The sequence below is a fragment of the Eleutherodactylus coqui genome, chromosome 3, assembly GCF_035609145.1.
Source record: "Eleutherodactylus coqui strain aEleCoq1 chromosome 3, aEleCoq1.hap1, whole genome shotgun sequence".
Taxonomy (NCBI): Eukaryota; Metazoa; Chordata; class Amphibia; order Anura; family Eleutherodactylidae; genus Eleutherodactylus; species Eleutherodactylus coqui.
The window spans coordinates 27,816,090-27,836,419 of NC_089839.1; the positions used below are offsets into that span (position 1 = coordinate 27,816,090).

The 20,330-nt window shown below is 44.8% G+C and overlaps 1 protein-coding gene across 1 annotated transcript in view; it reads left to right on the forward strand.

Moving 5' to 3' along the window:
• The first annotated feature begins 10,664 nt into the window (after nucleotides 1-10,664).
• Nucleotides 10,665-20,330, forward strand: part of LOC136620532 (zinc finger protein 84-like) — a 30,261-nt gene continuing 20,595 nt past the window's right edge. The window contains exons 1-8 of the mRNA XM_066595380.1: nucleotides 10,665-10,817; nucleotides 12,383-12,474; nucleotides 12,852-12,994; nucleotides 13,106-13,273; nucleotides 13,626-13,749; nucleotides 13,863-14,018; nucleotides 14,132-14,229; nucleotides 19,536-19,593. Of these exons, the coding sequence (XP_066451477.1) occupies nucleotides 12,387-12,474; nucleotides 12,852-12,994; nucleotides 13,106-13,273; nucleotides 13,626-13,749; nucleotides 13,863-14,018; nucleotides 14,132-14,229; nucleotides 19,536-19,593 (835 nt within the window). The 5' untranslated portion in view covers nucleotides 10,665-10,817; nucleotides 12,383-12,386. The remainder of the gene's footprint in view (nucleotides 10,818-12,382; nucleotides 12,475-12,851; nucleotides 12,995-13,105; nucleotides 13,274-13,625; nucleotides 13,750-13,862; nucleotides 14,019-14,131; nucleotides 14,230-19,535; nucleotides 19,594-20,330) is intronic.

Sequence of the window (20,330 nt, forward strand, 5' to 3'; positions counted from 1 at the left end):
CTATATATATACTGACCCCGGGGGGCGTACACCGTATATACAGCCTGCACAGTAGAATCGCTGTCTTATCTATATATATGCTGACCCCGGGGGGCGTACACTGTATATACAGCCTGTGCAGTAGAATCGCTGTCTTATCTATATATATATATATGCTGAACCCGGGGCGTACACTGTATATACAGCCTGCACAGTAGAATCGCTGTCTTATCTATATATATATATGCTGAACCCGGGGCGTACACTGTATATACAGCCTGCACAGTAGAATCGCTGTCTTATCTATATATATATATGCTGAACCCGGGGGGCGTACACCGTATATACAGCCTGTGCAGTAGAATCGCTCTTATCTATATATATATATATATATATATATATATATATATATACTGAACCCGGGGGCGTACACCGTATATACAGCCTGCACAGTAGAATCGCTGTCTTATCTATATATATATGCTGAACCCGGGGGGCGTACACTGTATATACAGCCTGCGCAGTAGAATCGCTGTCTTATCTATATATATACTGAACCCGGGGGGCGTACACTGTATATACAGCCTGCACAGTAGAATCACTGTCTTATCTATATATATGCTGAACCCGGGGGTGTACACCGTATATACAGCCTGCACAGTAGAATCGCTGTCTTATCTATATATATGCTGAACCCGGGGGCGTACACTGTATATACAGCCTGCACAGTAGAATCGCTGTCTTATCTATATATATGCTGAACCCGGGGGTGTACACTGTATATACAGCCTGCACAGTAGAATCGCTGTCTTATCTATATATATATATGCTGAACCCGGGGGGCGTACACTGTATATACAGCCTGCACAGTAGAATCGCTGTCTTATCTATATATATGCTGAACCCGGGGGGCGTACACTGTATATACAGCCTGCACAGTAGAATCGCTGTCTTATCTATATATATGCTGAACCCGGGGGGCGTACACTGTATATACAGCCTGCACAGTAGAATCACTGACTTATCTATATATATATGCTGAACCCGGGGGGCGTACACTGTATATACAGCCTGCGCAGTAGAATCGCTGTCTTATCTATATATATATGCTGAACCCGGGGGGCGTACACTGTATATACAGCCTGCGCAGTAGAATCGCTGTCTTATCTATATATATGCTGAACCCGGGGGGCGTACACTGTATATACAGCCTGCGCAGTAGAATCGCTGTCTTATCTATATATATATGCTGAACCCGGGGGGCGTACACCGTATATACAGCCTGCACAGTAGAATCGCTGTCTTATCTATATATATATGCTGAACCCGGGGGGCGTACACTGTATATACAGCCTGCACAGTAGAATCGCTGTCTTATCTATATATATGCTGAACCCGGGGGTGTACACCGTATATACAGCCTGCACAGTAGAATCGCTGTCTTATCTATATATATGCTGAACCCGGGGGCGTACACTGTATATACAGCCTGCACAGTAGAATCGCTGTCTTATCTATATATATGCTGAACCCGGGGGCGTACACCGTATATACAGCCTGCACAGTAGAATCGCTGTCTTATCTATATATATGCTGAACCCGGGGGCGTACACCGTATATACAGCCTGCACAGTAGAATCGCTGTCTTATCTATATATATACTGACCCCGGGGGCGTACACTGTATATACAGCCTGCACAGTAGAATCACCATCTTATCTATATATATATACACACACACACACGGAACCCGGGGGCGTGCACTGTATATACAGCCTGCGCAGTAGAATCGCTGTCTTATCTATATATATGCTGAACCCGGGGGGCGTACACCGTATATACAGCCTGCACAGTAGAATCGCTGTCTTATCCATATATATATATATGCTGAACCCGGGGGGCGTGCACTGTATATACAGCCTGCGCAGTAGAATCGCTGTCTTATCTATATATATGCTGAACCCGGGGGGCGTACACTGTATATACAGCCTGCACAGTAGAATCGCTGTCTTATCTATATATATGCTGAACCCGGGGGCGTACACTGTATATACAGCCTGCACAGTAGAATCGCTGTCTTATCTATATATATGCTGAACCCGGGGGGCGTACACTGTATATACAGCCTGCGCAGTAGAATCGCTGTCTTATCTATATATATATATATATATGCTGAACCCGGGGGGTGTACACTGTATATACAGCCTGCACAGTAGAATCGCTGTTTTATCTATATATGCTGATCCCGGGGGCGTACACCGTATATACAGCCTGCGCAGTAGAATCGCTGTCTTATCTATATATATGCTGAACCCGGGGGCGTACACTGTATATACAGCCTGCACAGTAGAATCGCTGTCTTATCTATATATATATATGTTGAACCCCGGGGGCGTACACGGTATATACAGCCTGCACAGTAGAATCACTGTCTTATCTATATATATATGCTGAACCCGGGGGCGTACACCGTATATACAGCCTGCACAGTAGAATCGCTGTCTTATCTATATATATGCTGAACCCCGGGGGCGTACACTGTATATACAGCCTGCACAGTAGAATCGCTGTCTTATCTATATATATATATGCTGAACCCGGGGGGCGTACACTGTATATACAGCCTGCACAGTAGAATCGCTGTTTTATCTATATATACTGAACCCGGGGCGTACACTGTATATACAGCCTGCACAGTAGAATCGCTGTCTTATCTATATATATGCTGAACCCGGGAGCGTACACGGTATATACAGCCTGCACAGTAGAATCGCTGTCTTATCTATATATATATGCTGAACCCGGGGGGCGTACACTGTATATACAGCCTGCACAGTAGAATCGCTGTCTTATCTATATATATGCTGAACCCGGGGGGCGTACACCGTATATACAGCCTGCACAGTAGAATCGCTGTCTTATCTATATATATATATATATGCTGAACCCGGGGGCGTACACTGTATATACAGCCTGCACAGTAGAATCGCTGTCTTATCTATATATATGCTGAACCCGGGGGGCGTACACCGTATATACAGCCTGCGCAGTAGAATCGCTGTCTTATCTATATATATGCTGAACCCGGGAGCGTACACTGTATATACAGCCTGCGCAGTAGAATCGCTGTCTTATCTATATATATGCTGAACCCGGGAGCGTACACTGTATATACAGCCTGCACAGTAGAATCGCTGTCTTATCTATATATATATATGTTGAACCCCGGGGGCGTACACGGTATATACAGCCTGCACAGTAGAATCACTGTCTTATCTAATATATATATATATATGCTGAACCCGGGGGCGTACACTGTATATACAGCCTGCGCAGTAGAATCGCTGTCTTATCTATATATATGCTGAACCCGGGGGCGTACACCGTATATACCGCCTGCGCAGTAGAATTGCTGTCTTATCTATATGCTGAACCCGGGGACGTACACTGTATATACAGCCTGCACAGTAGAATCACTGTCTTATCTATATATATGCTGAACCCGGGGGCGTACACCGTATATACAGCCTGCGCAGTAGAATCGCTGTCTTATCTATATATATGCTGAAGCCGGGGGGCGTACACCGTATATACAGCCTGCACAGTAGAATCGCTGTCTTATCTATATATATGCTGAACCCGGGGGGCGTACACCGTATATACAGCCTGCACAGTAGAATCGCTGTCTTATCTATATATATGCTGAACCCGGGGGCGTACACTGTATATACAGCCTGCACAGTAGAATCGCTGTCTTATCTATATATATGCTGAACCCGGGGGGCGTACACTGTATATACAGCCTGCGCAGTAGAATCACTGTCTTATCTATATATATATATATATGCTGAACCCGGGGGCGTACACTGTATATACAGCCTGCGCAGTAGAATCACTGTCTTATCTATATATATATATATATATATATATATATATATATATATGCTGAACCCGGGGGGCGTACACCGTATATACAGCCTGCGCAGTAGAATCGCTGTCTTATCTATATGCTGAACCCGGGGGCGTACACTGTATATACAGCCTGCGCAGTAGAATCGCTGTCTTATCTATATATATGCTGAACCCGGGGGGCGTACACTGTATATACAGCCTGCGCAGTAGAATCGCTGTCTTATCTATATATATATATATATATGCTGAACCCGGGGGGTGTACACTGTATATACAGCCTGCACAGTAGAATCGCTGTTTTATCTATATATACTGAACCCGGGGGCGTACACCGTATATGCCGCCTGCGCAGTAGAATTGCTGTCTTATCTATATGCTGAACCCGGGGACGTACACTGTATATACAGCCTGCACAGTAGAATCACTGTCTTATCTATATATATGCTGAACCCGGGGGCGTACACCGTATATACAGCCTGCGCAGTAGAATCGCTGTCTTATCTATATGCTGAACCCGGGGGCGTACACCGTATATACAGCCTGCACAGTAGAATCGCTGTCTTATCTATATGCTGAACCCGGGGGCGTACACTGTATATACAGCCTGCGCAGTAGAATCACTGTCTTATCTATATATATATATATATATATGCTGAACCCGGGGGGCGTACACCGTATATACAGCCTGCGCAGTAGAATCGCTGTCTTATCTATATATATACTGACCCCGGGGGGCGTACTCCGTTTATACAGCCTGCACAGTAGAATCGCTGTCTTATCTATATATATGCTGAACCCGGAGGCGTACACCGTATATACAGCCTGCCTGGTAGAATCACTGTCTTATCTATATATATGCTGAGCCCGGAGGGCGTACACTGTATATACAGCCTGCACAGTAGAATCACTGTCTTATCTATATATATACTGAACCCCGGGGGCGTACACTGTATATACAGCCTGCACAGTAGAATCGCTGTCTTATCTATATATATACTGAACCCGGGGGGCGTACACCGTATATACAGCCTGCACAGTAGAATCGCTGTCTTATCTATATATATATGCTGAACCCGGGGGCGTACACTGTATATACAGCCTGCGCAGTAGAATCGCTGTCTTATCTATATATATGCTGAACCCGGGGGGCGTACACCGTATATACAGCCTGCACAGTAGAATCGCTGTCTTATCCATATATATATATATGCTGAACCCGGGGGGCGTGCACTGTATATACAGCCTGCGCAGTAGAATCGCTGTCTTATCTATATATATGCTGAACCCGGGGGGCGTACACTGTATATACAGCCTGCACAGTAGAATCGCTGTCTTATCTATATATATGCTGAACCCGGGGGCGTACACTGTATATACAGCCTGCACAGTAGAATCGCTGTCTTATCTATATATATGCTGAACCCGGGGGGCGTACACTGTATATACAGCCTGCGCAGTAGAATCGCTGTCTTATCTATATATATATATATATATGCTGAACCCGGGGGGTGTACACTGTATATACAGCCTGCACAGTAGAATCGCTGTTTTATCTATATATGCTGATCCCGGGGGCGTACACCGTATATACAGCCTGCGCAGTAGAATCGCTGTCTTATCTATATATATGCTGAACCCGGGGGCGTACACTGTATATACAGCCTGCACAGTAGAATCGCTGTCTTATCTATATATATATATGTTGAACCCCGGGGGCGTACACGGTATATACAGCCTGCACAGTAGAATCACTGTCTTATCTATATATATATGCTGAACCCGGGGGCGTACACCGTATATACAGCCTGCACAGTAGAATCGCTGTCTTATCTATATATATGCTGAACCCCGGGGGCGTACACTGTATATACAGCCTGCACAGTAGAATCGCTGTCTTATCTATATATATATATGCTGAACCCGGGGGGCGTACACTGTATATACAGCCTGCACAGTAGAATCGCTGTTTTATCTATATATACTGAACCCGGGGCGTACACTGTATATACAGCCTGCACAGTAGAATCGCTGTCTTATCTATATATATGCTGAACCCGGGAGCGTACACGGTATATAAAGCCTGCACAGTAGAATCACTGTCTTATCTATATATATGCTGAACCCGGGGGGCGTACACTGTATATACAGCCTGCACAGTAGAATCGCTGTCTTATCTATATATATATGCTGAACCCGGGGGGCGTACACTGTATATACAGCCTGCACAGTAGAATCGCTGTCTTATCTATATATATGCTGAACCCGGGGGGCGTACACCGTATATACAGCCTGCACAGTAGAATCGCTGTCTTATCTATATATATATATATATGCTGAACCCGGGGGCGTACACTGTATATACAGCCTGCACAGTAGAATCGCTGTCTTATCTATATATATGCTGAACCCGGGGGGCGTACACCGTATATACAGCCTGCGCAGTAGAATCGCTGTCTTATCTATATATATGCTGAACCCGGGAGCGTACACTGTATATACAGCCTGCGCAGTAGAATCGCTGTCTTATCTATATATATGCTGAACCCGGGAGCGTACACTGTATATACAGCCTGCACAGTAGAATCGCTGTCTTATCTATATATATATATGTTGAACCCCGGGGGCGTACACGGTATATACAGCCTGCACAGTAGAATCACTGTCTTATCTAATATATATATATATATGCTGAACCCGGGGGCGTACACTGTATATACAGCCTGCGCAGTAGAATCGCTGTCTTATCTATATATATGCTGAACCCGGGGGCGTACACCGTATATACCGCCTGCGCAGTAGAATTGCTGTCTTATCTATATGCTGAACCCGGGGACGTACACTGTATATACAGCCTGCACAGTAGAATCACTGTCTTATCTATATATATGCTGAACCCGGGGGCGTACACCGTATATACAGCCTGCGCAGTAGAATCGCTGTCTTATCTATATATATGCTGAAGCCGGGGGGCGTACACCGTATATACAGCCTGCACAGTAGAATCGCTGTCTTATCTATATATATGCTGAACCCGGGGGGCGTACACCGTATATACAGCCTGCACAGTAGAATCGCTGTCTTATCTATATATATGCTGAACCCGGGGGCGTACACTGTATATACAGCCTGCACAGTAGAATCGCTGTCTTATCTATATATATGCTGAACCCGGGGGGCGTACACTGTATATACAGCCTGCGCAGTAGAATCACTGTCTTATCTATATATATATATATATGCTGAACCCGGGGGCGTACACTGTATATACAGCCTGCGCAGTAGAATCACTGTCTTATCTATATATATATATATATATATATATATATATATATATATATATGCTGAACCCGGGGGGCGTACACCGTATATACAGCCTGCGCAGTAGAATCGCTGTCTTATCTATATGCTGAACCCGGGGGCGTACACTGTATATACAGCCTGCGCAGTAGAATCGCTGTCTTATCTATATATATGCTGAACCCGGGGGGCGTACACTGTATATACAGCCTGCGCAGTAGAATCGCTGTCTTATCTATATATATATATATATATGCTGAACCCGGGGGGTGTACACTGTATATACAGCCTGCACAGTAGAATCGCTGTTTTATCTATATATACTGAACCCGGGGGCGTACACCGTATATGCCGCCTGCGCAGTAGAATTGCTGTCTTATCTATATGCTGAACCCGGGGACGTACACTGTATATACAGCCTGCACAGTAGAATCACTGTCTTATCTATATATATGCTGAACCCGGGGGCGTACACCGTATATACAGCCTGCGCAGTAGAATCGCTGTCTTATCTATATGCTGAACCCGGGGGCGTACACCGTATATACAGCCTGCACAGTAGAATCGCTGTCTTATCTATATGCTGAACCCGGGGGCGTACACTGTATATACAGCCTGCGCAGTAGAATCACTGTCTTATCTATATATATATATATATATATGCTGAACCCGGGGGGCGTACACCGTATATACAGCCTGCGCAGTAGAATCGCTGTCTTATCTATATATATACTGACCCCGGGGGGCGTACTCCGTTTATACAGCCTGCACAGTAGAATCGCTGTCTTATCTATATATATGCTGAACCCGGAGGCGTACACCGTATATACAGCCTGCCTGGTAGAATCACTGTCTTATCTATATATATGCTGAGCCCGGAGGGCGTACACTGTATATACAGCCTGCACAGTAGAATCACTGTCTTATCTATATATATACTGAACCCCGGGGGCGTACACTGTATATACAGCCTGCACAGTAGAATCGCTGTCTTATCTATATATATACTGAACCCGGGGGGCGTACACCGTATATACAGCCTGCACAGTAGAATCGCTGTCTTATCTATATATATATGCTGAACCCGGGGGCGTACACTGTATATACAGCCTGCGCAGTAGAATCGCTGTCTTATCTATATCTATATATATCTATATATATATATATATATATATATATATATATATATCTATATATATATACTGAACCCGGGGGCGTACACCATATATACCGCTTGCACAGTAGAATCGCTGTCTTATCTATCTACCTATCTCTGTCTGTCACCTCGGCGTACACTGTATAAATGTAATAAACACTCCTTTGACACCATTTGAGAACCAATTTATCTATAATCAGACGAAGAACTGAAAAATCTCAGACCTATATAAATTCTTGGTAGATGAGGAAACACGTGACAAGGGGGAGGACCTGGAGAGGGGATGGGAGCGAGAATTGGGAGTTACACTGACCGAAGAGTCATGGAGGAGAGCCTACATTCTGACATTTAAAATAAACATCTCGAGTAAACTACAAGCGTTCAATTACAAAATCCTAACGAGATGGTACAGGACCCCGGAGAGGCCGGCCAGATTCTGCCCCCAACACCCGGATGTCTGATGGAGATTCATATATGGTGGTCATGTGTGTTGATGGGCCCTCTTTAGCAGGAGGTGGATGCTCTCTATGCATGGGTCAGTGGCAACCAGATACACTTAACCCTGGAACTCACATTATTGTCCATGCTTCCTGGATCCATGGCTCAGGCCAAGAGCTCATTATTGAGAATTTTCATCCTAGCAGCACGGCAGGTGATCCCTAGAAAATGGAAGTCCACATCCCCACCCTCCCGGATAATGTGGTTGGAAGCACTAGACAACATTAGGCACCTAGAGGAGTTGTACGCCAGAGACGAGCTGAGATATAATAAATATCTATCAGTTTGGTTCGTCTGGAACCAGCTTCGAGACTCGCAGGAGGTGACCACATGGGTGGTGAACGGAACCATTCCGCCCCCCTGATCACGTCCACAACTGGTTGCTACGGGCCCCCACGAATAAAGGAGCCACCACTAAACCAACAGAAGACGAATAGGTAGGACCCCTTCCCAACCTCTCCTTCCCACAGCTCACCCTCCACCACCCCCACCGCCTTCTCAACTTTCTCTCACTTTTATTCTCCGCTCTCTTTTGAAACCCCTCTTAAACCATACACCACTGAGCCGGTTCTTACTACTGGTGGCTAGAGGGATACCGTATGATATACAGTTATGGTTTTCACTTGTTCTCCCCTACATTAGTTTGAACGGTTTTAGCAAATAGCTGATGGTGACAGCATTCAACCCGGTAGCCCAGGAGAGGCTCACCGAAGAAATACGGACACTCGAGGAGATTTAAAGGGGTTGTCCCGCGGCAGCAAGTGGGTCTATACACTTCTGTATGGCCATATTAATGCACTTTGTAATGTACATCGTGCATTAAATATGAGCCATACAGAAGTTATTCACTTACCTGCTCCGTTGCTGGCGTCCCCGTCGCCATGGATCCGTCTAAATTCGCTGTCTTCTGGCGTTTTTAGACACGCTTGCGCAGTCCGGTCTTCTGCCTTGTGAATGGGGCCGCTCGTGCCGGAGAGCTGGTCCCGCGTCGTCATCGTAGCTCCGCCCCGTCACGTGCCGATTCCAGCCAATCAGGAGGCTGGAATCGGCAATGGACCGCACAGAGCCCACGGTGCACCATGGGAGAAGACCCGCGGTGCATCGTGGGTGAAGATCCCGGTGGCCATCTTGGAGAAGGAAGAAAGAAGTCATCGCAGAGCTGGGATTCGGGTAAGTAATATATATATATATATATTTTTTTTTTTTTTTTTTTTAACCCATCCTTTGGGTTTGTCTCGCGCCGAACGGGGGGCCTATTGAAAAAAAAACAAAAAACGTTTCGGCGCGAGACAACCCCTTTAAGGACTAGAGCTCAACAACAGTTTCTCTGTAATAACTTTGATTTATTTTGGTAAAAAGGTTATTGTTTACAAGATAAAATCAATAAAACATCTTGAACCATAGATATATGCCTCCAGTATAGAGCTGAGGCTCCTCCCCATGGCTCGCCTTGTTGTCAGTCCCCTTGGAGATGAAGCGCACACACCTCCATTACCGGCTCCTGTAATCAGGAAAGCCCTTCAAGGGAGACAGCACAGCCTGACGCATATATTTATATTCCACAACACTTCTGCTCAATTCAACCCAAACAACCAATCACTGCGAATCAGCCAACACAAAAACAACCAATCACTGAGAATCAGCCAACACAAAAACAACCAATCACTGCGAATCAGCCAACCCAAAAACAACCAATCACTGTGAATCAGCCAACCCAAATGGGGACTGCAGTACTATCTGATGAGGTCACATGACAGGAAGTGACTGTCTCCACTGATTACTCCTCCCCTCACAGATCACATGACCATGACCTCACCAAAGGTCCTGTAGTCACTAGGCTGTACCGTCTGCTGGAGAGTCATGGGAGTCGGGAATGCTACCTGACGGCAGACCTCCTTCTACCAACTCCACTCTAGTGCTGGTCGGGGTGCCTGGGACTTGTAGTCCGCTCGTCTTCCTTCTGTCCGTGTAATTCAGTGAGTCTCGGGTTATTCTTGTTGTCCTGCCGCCCCGCCGTGTGAACAGAGCTGTTATAAACAATGGCTTCTGTGCTGTGCGCCTCGCAATGTACAAATTATTCACATGTTTAATTGCACAATGGGCATTGCGGTTTTGCGTGTTTTCCTGTATTTGCACGCTCTCATTGATTTCAATGGACAAGTTAGGTAAATGAGTTTAATATGTTCTATGTTCGTGCACAATGCATGTGAAAATAAAACATGCTGCGTATTTTTTTGTATGCGCAAGAAAATATGCTTATGTGAACGAACCCATTGAAATCGATGGGTTCCATTCGCTGCGTACCGCCGACACAAGGTTTGTGTGCACCAACACGTTCATGTGATTAAGCCCTGACCTGCAAATATTTGTGTCGTGTTGCAGCCTATATTATAGTAAGACTTATGTATTGTGTTCTTCATATCTGCAAGGCTGGAGCAAAATAATCATCTTTATTTATATAGCGCCGACATATTCCGCAGCGCTTACAAAACGGGAGAACAGATACAAAAACCAAAGATACAAAACCACGGTTACATGTAGTAATCAGTGGATGGAGACAGTAAGGGTGGGGGCCCTGCTCCAACGAGCTTACATACTACAAGTAATGGGGTGATACAGAAGGTGAAGGGGCTGGAGATGTGCACGGTATGGCGAGGTGGAGAGTGGGAGATGCTATACACATACAGTGGTCAGACTTAAGCCGTGTGATAGCTGAAACAGTATGACTGCAGGGGGGCAGTTGATGGCGGCTAGCGGGGTGGCAGTCACTAGGACAGGAAGTATGTCATCCGGCAGAGTACAGAGGGGTTTGGTTTAGGGGATATGGTATGCCTCCCTGAAGAAGTGCGTTTTTAGAGCACCCCTGAAGTTTTGTGAATCCTGGATTTCCCAAATAGTTTGGGGTAGTGCGTTCCAGAGGATCGGTGCTGCTCTGGAGAAGTCTTGGAGGCGGGAATGAGAAGTTCGAAATAAAGGGACACTTAATCCGATTTCATTTGTGAAGCAGAGAACGTGGACTGTGTGGATTGAGATGGGGGAAGCAAAAGGAACACAGAAGCTCCCAAAGGTTGTTCGTCTAAGATTTGAGAACTTTCCTCCATGCAGTAATCCCACCTATGAGTATGGGACCCCATAAACATTGTGTCACAACTCAACACTCTGCTCGACTCCCCAAGATGAGTGGGGCTCATAATAGAACTCTGGTTGGGTACGAGGCATAAGCATCCCTACCCTCAAGGGTAAACCTATGGTAAAGGACCTAGATAGGGAATTACTAGCCCAGGGACAGGCCCGCATGCTGCACACGGCATCAGAGAGGCAGTGATGAAAGGCAATAACGTTGCTCTATAGTAACTGTATATCATATTTTCAGCTTGTATAAAAATATTATCTTACAAAAGCTCAGCTTATTCTGAGATTTTCTACAGACAGCTTCCTCATTTAACAGGAAAACGCTCTTCACGTACTAACAACAGTCATAGAACAGTCACAGACGGTCGCTGTCTGACTATGAGGCATAAAGCTATTTCCTCTTCTACAGGTTCATGAAGACGACCGTGGAGAAGAGGAGTCTACTGGAGACTGACGACACACCAGGTGACCGTCTCCTTAGGAGAAAGGCAAATCATCTGTGTGCGTTATATATGTTGTGATTGCAATATATGTTGTGCAATATATGTTGTGATTGCTTGCTGTGCATGTCAAGGCGCACCCTTGTTTATATGGAGGTGTGCTGCATTGCTATAGTGTAGAATGAAGAGGGGTTATCTATCTTACACTCAGAGCTGTGTGACCTGCCTTGGTTTCCTCAGAGTACTTCACTTATCTTAGTAATATGAACCACTAAGATATACCTGAAGCGCTCTAATACTATTTAATAGGGGGCTGCTGAGTACTATATTATTATTAGTAATCTGGTATATAAGACACCTCCATTATATGCTGTTGCTAATCCTCTATAATCCCCTAGTAGTGAGACTCTTCATGGAAGATGTTCTTGTCTCCCTCAGGTTCCTTAGGTACAGGACTCTCACAGTTAAAGACGATGGTCCTTTCCATCAATGACCCACCAAGGATGGAGAAGGACAGAGACCACATGGCTGCCCGGATATTAGATCTCACCCTGGAGATCATCTACTGGATAACTGGGGAGGTGAGAGCTTCACATGATGTAACTCTTATCTCTAGTAATAAACAGGGGAATGATGGGAAAGGTGAAGGATTCTTAGCCTCCATGTAGTGATCAGTGTCTCACCATCCACAGGATTACACAGTAGTGAAGAAGTGGTCTGGTGAGTGTGTGACCCCCAATGTCTCAGGAGGACAGAGCCGGACCCAGAACCCCATCACCGAGCCTTCACCTCATTCACTGATACATGAGCAGAAGATCCTAGAACTTACCCAGAGGATCACTGAGCTGCTGACCAGAGAGGTGAGCGCTGCTGGGAATGGGGAACATTATATAATAACGCCAAGGGAGGAGTTTGGAGGATGACGGTATATTGTTAGAGATGAGTGAGCATGCTCGTTAAGGAAAAAAAGTAATCAAACGAGTATCGTCCTTTTTGAGTATCTGCCTGCTCGTCTGCAAAGAGTCGGGTGCCGGTGGAGGTGAGCGGTGGGTTGCGGGAGTGAGCAGGGGGCAGAGGGCAGCGGAGGGGGGGAGGTAAGAGAGAGAGAGATCTTTGCGGACGAGCAGGCAGATAGTCGAAAAGGACGATACTCGCTCGAGTATTTGTCCTTAACGAGTATGCTCGCTCATCTCTATATGTTGTGTGTGTCAGGTTCCTATAAGGTGTCAGGACGTCACTGTCCATTTCTCCATGGAGGAGTGGGAGTATTTAGAAGGACACAAGGATTTGTACAAGGACGTCATGATGAAGGATCAGCAGCCCCTCACATCACCAGGTAAGAGGAGACCTTCCATTATTGTAGAGGACAGTTTTGAGGGTCGGCTAGTCTCACCATCATCTGATCATCAGATATATAATGTATTCAGTCTCTCTGGTTATTTCCTATAGATGGATCCAGTCAGAGAAATCCCCCAGAGAGATGTCCCAGTCCTCTATATTCCCAGGATTGTCCAGATGTCAAGACTGAGAAGTGGGAATATTTAGGACACCAAGATCTGTACAAGTTTGTCAAGATTGAGGATCACCAGCTCCTTATATCACCCGGTAAGAGGAGACCTTCCTTTATTGTAGAGGACAGTTTTGAAGAACGGCTAGTCTCGCCATCATCTAATCATCAGATACAAAATGTATTCAGTCTCTCTGGTTATTTCCTATAGATGGATACAGTCAGAGAAATCCCCCAGAGAGATGTCCCAGTCCTCTATATTCCCAGGATTGTCCAGAGGAAAAGAAACATGTCCCACTGGATCATCAGGTAGGTGAAGCTGAGATTTCTGTAAATCCTCTACAGACTGATGTAATGAAGCTTTCTACTAATCTTCTCCGGCAGCAGTGTAGTATACTGTGTGCTCTATGTCATCTGGGTATTGTTGGCTGTTAGCAGGAGCAGCTGCAAATGGTTTCTAGGGTCATAAAATAAGCCAGGATCCACACTACGGGGTTCATAAGCTTTCACCTATTTGGAGATTTACAGATCTGTTCCTCAAAATCCAGTGAAATTGCTGACACCACAACCCTCTCAGAAGGAATAGGTGCAGGTGGTTCATCTGAAACCACTGGGACAGAACTCCTGGAAAGACCATAGAATAGCATTTCTACTACTCGGAAACTAAGTCGAAACGTGAAAAAAACCCACTGCGCCTGTCTCGGATTAAGTCTTTTGGCTAACTCTAGGTAGGTCTGGTTTTTGTGATCTGTAAAAACAGTCATCTTAGGCGGAGCTCTTTTAAGAAGATGTGCCACTCCTCAAAATCCCACTTAATTGCTAACAGCTCTCTGTCACCAATATCATAATTTTGCTCAGTAGAAGAAAATTTACATAAAAAAAAAACGCACAAGGTGAAGATTTTGCAACGTACTAGTTCCCTGAGAAAGCAACACTCCAACGCCAACTTCTGATGCATCAACCTCCACCACAAAAGGTCTGGATGCGTCTGGCTGCACTAGAACCGGAGTCACCGCAAAACATCTCATTAAGGCATGAAAAGATTGTAATGTCCTTGGGGACCATATAGAAGGGAAACAACCCTTCTTTGTCATGACAGTCAATGGTTTCACCACCACCAAAAATCCCCTAATAAATTCTCGATAATAATTGGTGAACCCTAGAAACCTCTGAAGCGCCTTCACATTTTCTGGTAACACCCAGTCCCGCACCGCCTGGACTTTCTCTAGATCCATTATTAAACCCCTCCGGAAAATAATCTGTCCCAGAAATGTGATCTCTTGTAACCAGAAAAAAACCCCACATATTTACTTTTTGGCAAGCAAATTGTTATCGCACAATGCTTGGAGGACTTGGCGAACATGAGAAATATGTGCATCAAAATCTGCCGAAAAGATAAGAATATCATCGAGAAATATAGCAGAACGAAGTGGCCGATAAATTTATAGAGGACCTCATTAATAAAGGACTGGAAAACTTCAGGAGCGTTTGTTAAACCAAAAGGCATCACCAAGTTCTCATAATGCCCTTCGTGGGGTGTTAAAGGCGGTTTTCCATTCATCCCCCTCCTTAATCCTAATCAAATTATATGCCCTCCAATTCAACTTTGAAAACCAGTTGGCACCATTCAACTCCAAAAACAGATCCGGAATGAGAGGAATGTATGTGTGCCTTTCTCAGACTGTCTTGGATATACCTTTTCAGACTGCCTCTCAGGAACAGTTAGGCTGGACATATGGCTTTTATGGAAGTTTACAGCCTGGGATAAGTTCAATAGAACAAGCAGTAACTTGTCTGCCCCCTTCTGAGAAAAAACGTCAGCGAAATCTGCAATATATTCAAGTAATTCAGCAATTTCTACAGAAGATACCTTTACAGAGATACAGGAAGAATAAGGACTCCATTTAGAAAGGTCTCCTTTCTTTCAATCAACTTCCACGATGCCCACCTTCTGCTCCTTGTCACTCGAGGACACAGGGCGCAACCTGAAGTAAAGCCTGCAAGACTCTCTGAATGAGACAAATTGCTGTCTGTCTCCAGAGAATCGATCGGGTAATTCAACTTTAGGCTCCCTACCTAGAGCCATCAAAATCAAATGCTTAACCTCAGCGACTTCACTTGCCAGCTTCCTTATCTGGTCTGCCAAAATCTCAATGGGATCCATATCAAGATGAGAGCAAGGTATCCCACCAAGTAAGTGTAGGCGGTTTATTATGCCATGTCTGCACAGGTAAACACAGGACCCATCTCCAAGCTTCTGGCTTCCTCCACAGCCAGCGGATGACTGAAAATAACCCACACCTAGGCCAGGCTAAATAGCCCTGACAAAATACCCACAGGGGAGATCAAGCATTTCTCTACTAATACCACTCCCACCAGAGCCAGAAGACAGAAACACACCCAAAACCTGCAACAAACTATTTAGCAGGAAAGCGATCCCAGGACCGCCGCAACACCACCTGAATATACACTGATGTGCCAAAAGAGATAGCAGTATGTAAACTATCCTTACACCAGTTGACAACTTGGGAACACCTACATCTAAGTTTTGACATGTTACCTTCTGAGTGAGGTTGAATACTGTGCAGTGTGCTGGTGGTAAGCAAATGTGAATTATCATTCAAATTAAGCAGGATAGAGGGTGCCAGATGGATGGGACATTCCATTTGGAAACAATATGGGAAGGGAAGTGAAAGGCCAGGTAAACATATACAGCTAATTAATACATTTGAGAACCTGGCTATTAGAAGTGGAAAGAAAGAACAAAGACAAAAAAATTCAGAGGGAAAGTAGAGGAGCAAGAGACACCGATCACAAACTAAAATGTTTTTACACAAATGCACAGAGCTTGGGAAACAAACAAGGGGAATTGGAGTTCCTAACACAGGAAGAGAAATATGATGTCATAGGCATCATGGAAAATTGGTGGAATGATGCACATGATTGGAATACAAAGCTTAAAGGATACAACTTATTTATAAGAAACAGACCTAAACAAAGGAGAGGAGGTATTGCGTTGTATGTTAGGAAAACATTGATCTCCACCGAGATTCAAGCTTCAGAGCATGATAGTTCTGTAGAAACTGGGTAAGAATACAAGGAGAGAACAACAGAAAGGACACCATTGTAGGCATTGACTGTAGGCCACCTGGACAAGCAGAAGATATGGATGAACTCTTTCTACAAGCTCTGAAAAAAGCATGACATAGTGAGCATTGGAGATTTTACAGATCCAGACATTTGTTGGGAATCTCTCTCAGGTAAAAGTAATGGATCCAACAAATTCTTATCCGCTCTTGCTGACAACTTTATGTTGCAAAAGGTAGAAGAGAAAACAAGGGGATCTGCTATCTTGGACCAAATTCTTACCAACAGGGAGGGAATGGTTGAGGAAGTAAGAGTGTCTGCGACCGTAGGCGGCAGTGATCATGATATCCTTGAATTCTGGATAAAGAGGGGAGGAAGACCTGAGAAGACTCGGAGCTCAAGGTTGGATTTCTGAAAGGCAGATTTTAATGAATTCAGTAAGATGCTAGAAAGATTCCAATGTTGGATGTTCTTAAGGACAGAAATGTCCAAGAAGGTTGGGGAATATTGCCAAATGAGATTCTCAAAGCACAATCGTTAACAATCCCTAAAAGAAGGAAGAATGGGAAGCATTTAAAGAGACCAGGATGGATGAACAAAGAAATTGCACACATGTTAAAAACTAAGAAATATATTCATCAAATGGAAAGAAGGGGAAATATCTAAAGAAGACTATAATGTGGTCTGCAGAAACTGGATCTTTCCTGTGCTATTGGGGGAATAAAAGAATGCAGGCTATCTGTAAGCAGAGAGATGGTGAGGGAACACTTAGCTAACTAACACTTAGCTATAAATTCAAGTCTCAAAGTCCAGATGAATTACATCCTAGGATATTAAAGGAAGCAGCAGAGGTAATTGCTAACCACTCGCCATAATCTTTGAAAATTCCTAGAGAACAGGAGAAGTCCCAGAAGATTGGAAAAAGGCAAATATCGTCCCTATCTTCAAAACAGGGAAGAAGGCGGATCCAGGAAACTACAGGCCTGTGAGCCTGACTTCTATACTAGGAAAGATCTTTGAATAAATTATTAAACGGCATGTATGCAAGTACTTGGATGAAAATGAAGTAATTAGCCAGAGCCAAACAAGTCATACCATGTTAATCTAATTTACTTCTATGACAGAATCGGTGGATATAGTATATCTTGACTTTAGTAAAGCATTTGACAAAGTATCTCATAGCATACTTATTGAAAAAATGACCAAATATGGGATTGACAAGGCAACAGTTAGGTGGATACACAACTGGCTGAGTGATCATACTAAAAGAGTAGTCATAAATGGCTGCACATCCAAGTGGAAGAATGTATCAAGTGGGGTACCACAAGGCTCTGTCCTAGGCCCAGTGTTCAACATTTGTATGAATGATCTGGAGGAGGGAATTGATGGGAAACTGATCAAATTTGCCGATGAGAAAGATTATTCAAAAAGATCTAGGAAAGCTTGAACACTGGGTGGCGACTAACAGAATGGTATTTGACAAGGAGAATGCAAAGTCATTTGGGCAAGAAAAACGAAAAAAGCATGTACAGAATGGGAGGGATTGGGCTTAGCAGCAGCACATGTGAAAAAGACCTGGGTATAGTAATAGATGATAGACTGAACATGAGTCAACAATGTGATGCAGCAGCCATAAAGGCAAATTCTGTGATGTATTAAGAGAAGCATAGAGTCTAGATCACGTGAGGTCATTATCCCACTCTACTCTTCCTTAGTCAGACCTCATCTGGAATACTGTGTCCAGTTTTGGGCACCCCACTTTAAAAAAGACATAGACAAACTGGAGCAAGTTCAGAGAAGAGTTACCAAGATGGTGAGCGGTCTGCAGATCATGTCCTAAGTACTGTCATAGGATCTGGGAATGTTTAGCTTGCAAAATAGAAGGCTGAGAGGAGACTTAATAGCTGCCTAAAAATATCTGAAGGGTTGTCACCGTGCACAGGGATCAGCCCTATTCCCATCTGCACAAGGAAGGACTAGAAGCAATGGGATGAAACTAAAAGGGAGGAGACACAAATTAGATATTAGAAAAAGCTTTCTGACAGTGAGGGTGATCAATGAGTGGAACAGGTTACCACGGGAGGTTGTGAGTTCTCCTTCAATGGAAGTCTTCAAACAAAGGCTGGACAAATATCTGTCTGGGATGATTTAGTGAATCCCGCACAGAGCAGGGGGTTGGACCCGATGACCCTGGAGGTCCCTTCCAACTTTATGATTCTATGATTTCCACAGTTGTGCGAGCATAACAGGGCTGACCTTAGGTTACATGGAGTTATGTTTTACCACTTTTTAACCCCTTAACGACACAGGACCTAAGGTTACGTCCTGCATGTCCGGGGTGTGTATTGAAGGAGATCGCAGGGTGCTCTTCCTCCATACAACGCGGGCGTCGGCTGTATCTATTGTGATGAAATGTTTTAATTTGATTCTGGCCCGCAGTTTCAATTCAGGCTGGGTGAGCACCAATAGTGCAGAGTATTGATGGACATAAAATAAAATAGAGATGTCCTATTGTGTGATTCTTGCAGGAAAGTTCTGGTGGAACGACGAGTGGACTCTATGAACCCATATCAGTGGCAGTAAATGGTAAGAGCCTTTCATAAATCTTGTTTGACTGTAAATTACTAATGGACTAAAGCTCCATTTACACGGGATGAATGTCAGGCAAACGATACCCGACACCCGTCCCTGTGTTTCCTCGCTCCCGTGATGTTGCACAGGCGCTAGCAGTGCTGCCTCGTACATGGAGCAGCCAGCAGGGGGCGGGGCAATGCAGGAGATTTTTCTCCTCTCGCCCCCCCCCCCCCCCCCCCCCCCGCCTCTCTCCATTGCCATGACACAGCGGCCATTCAGTACTGTACGGCCGCTGTTTAAACTGGATGATGAGCTTCATCGCTTATCGTTTATGCTGCAGAAAAGATCAGCGATGAAGTTCATCGCTCATTGTGCAGTTTAAACAGCAGTTGTTCAGTACTGAGCGGCCACTGTGTTATGGCAATGGAGAAGGCGGGGGAGCAAGAGGAGAGTAATCTCCTGCACTGCCCCACCCCCCTGCTGGCCGCTCCGTGAACCAACCAGCTGTGCTAGCTCCCGTGCAGGAGCATGGGAGCGAGGAAACACAGGGGCGAGTGTTGGGCATCGTTTGCCCAACATTCGTCCCGTGTAAATGGAGCTTAACTGAAAGATAGCTCAGAAAATGATCTTCCTCCAATAATTATTATTACTAATAACTCGTTTACCTCTCTAATATTCCATCATGTTCCTGGGAACCAATACAAAAAAGCCTGGAGCTCAAATGCCGATTGAGTGTGATGGTTATATAT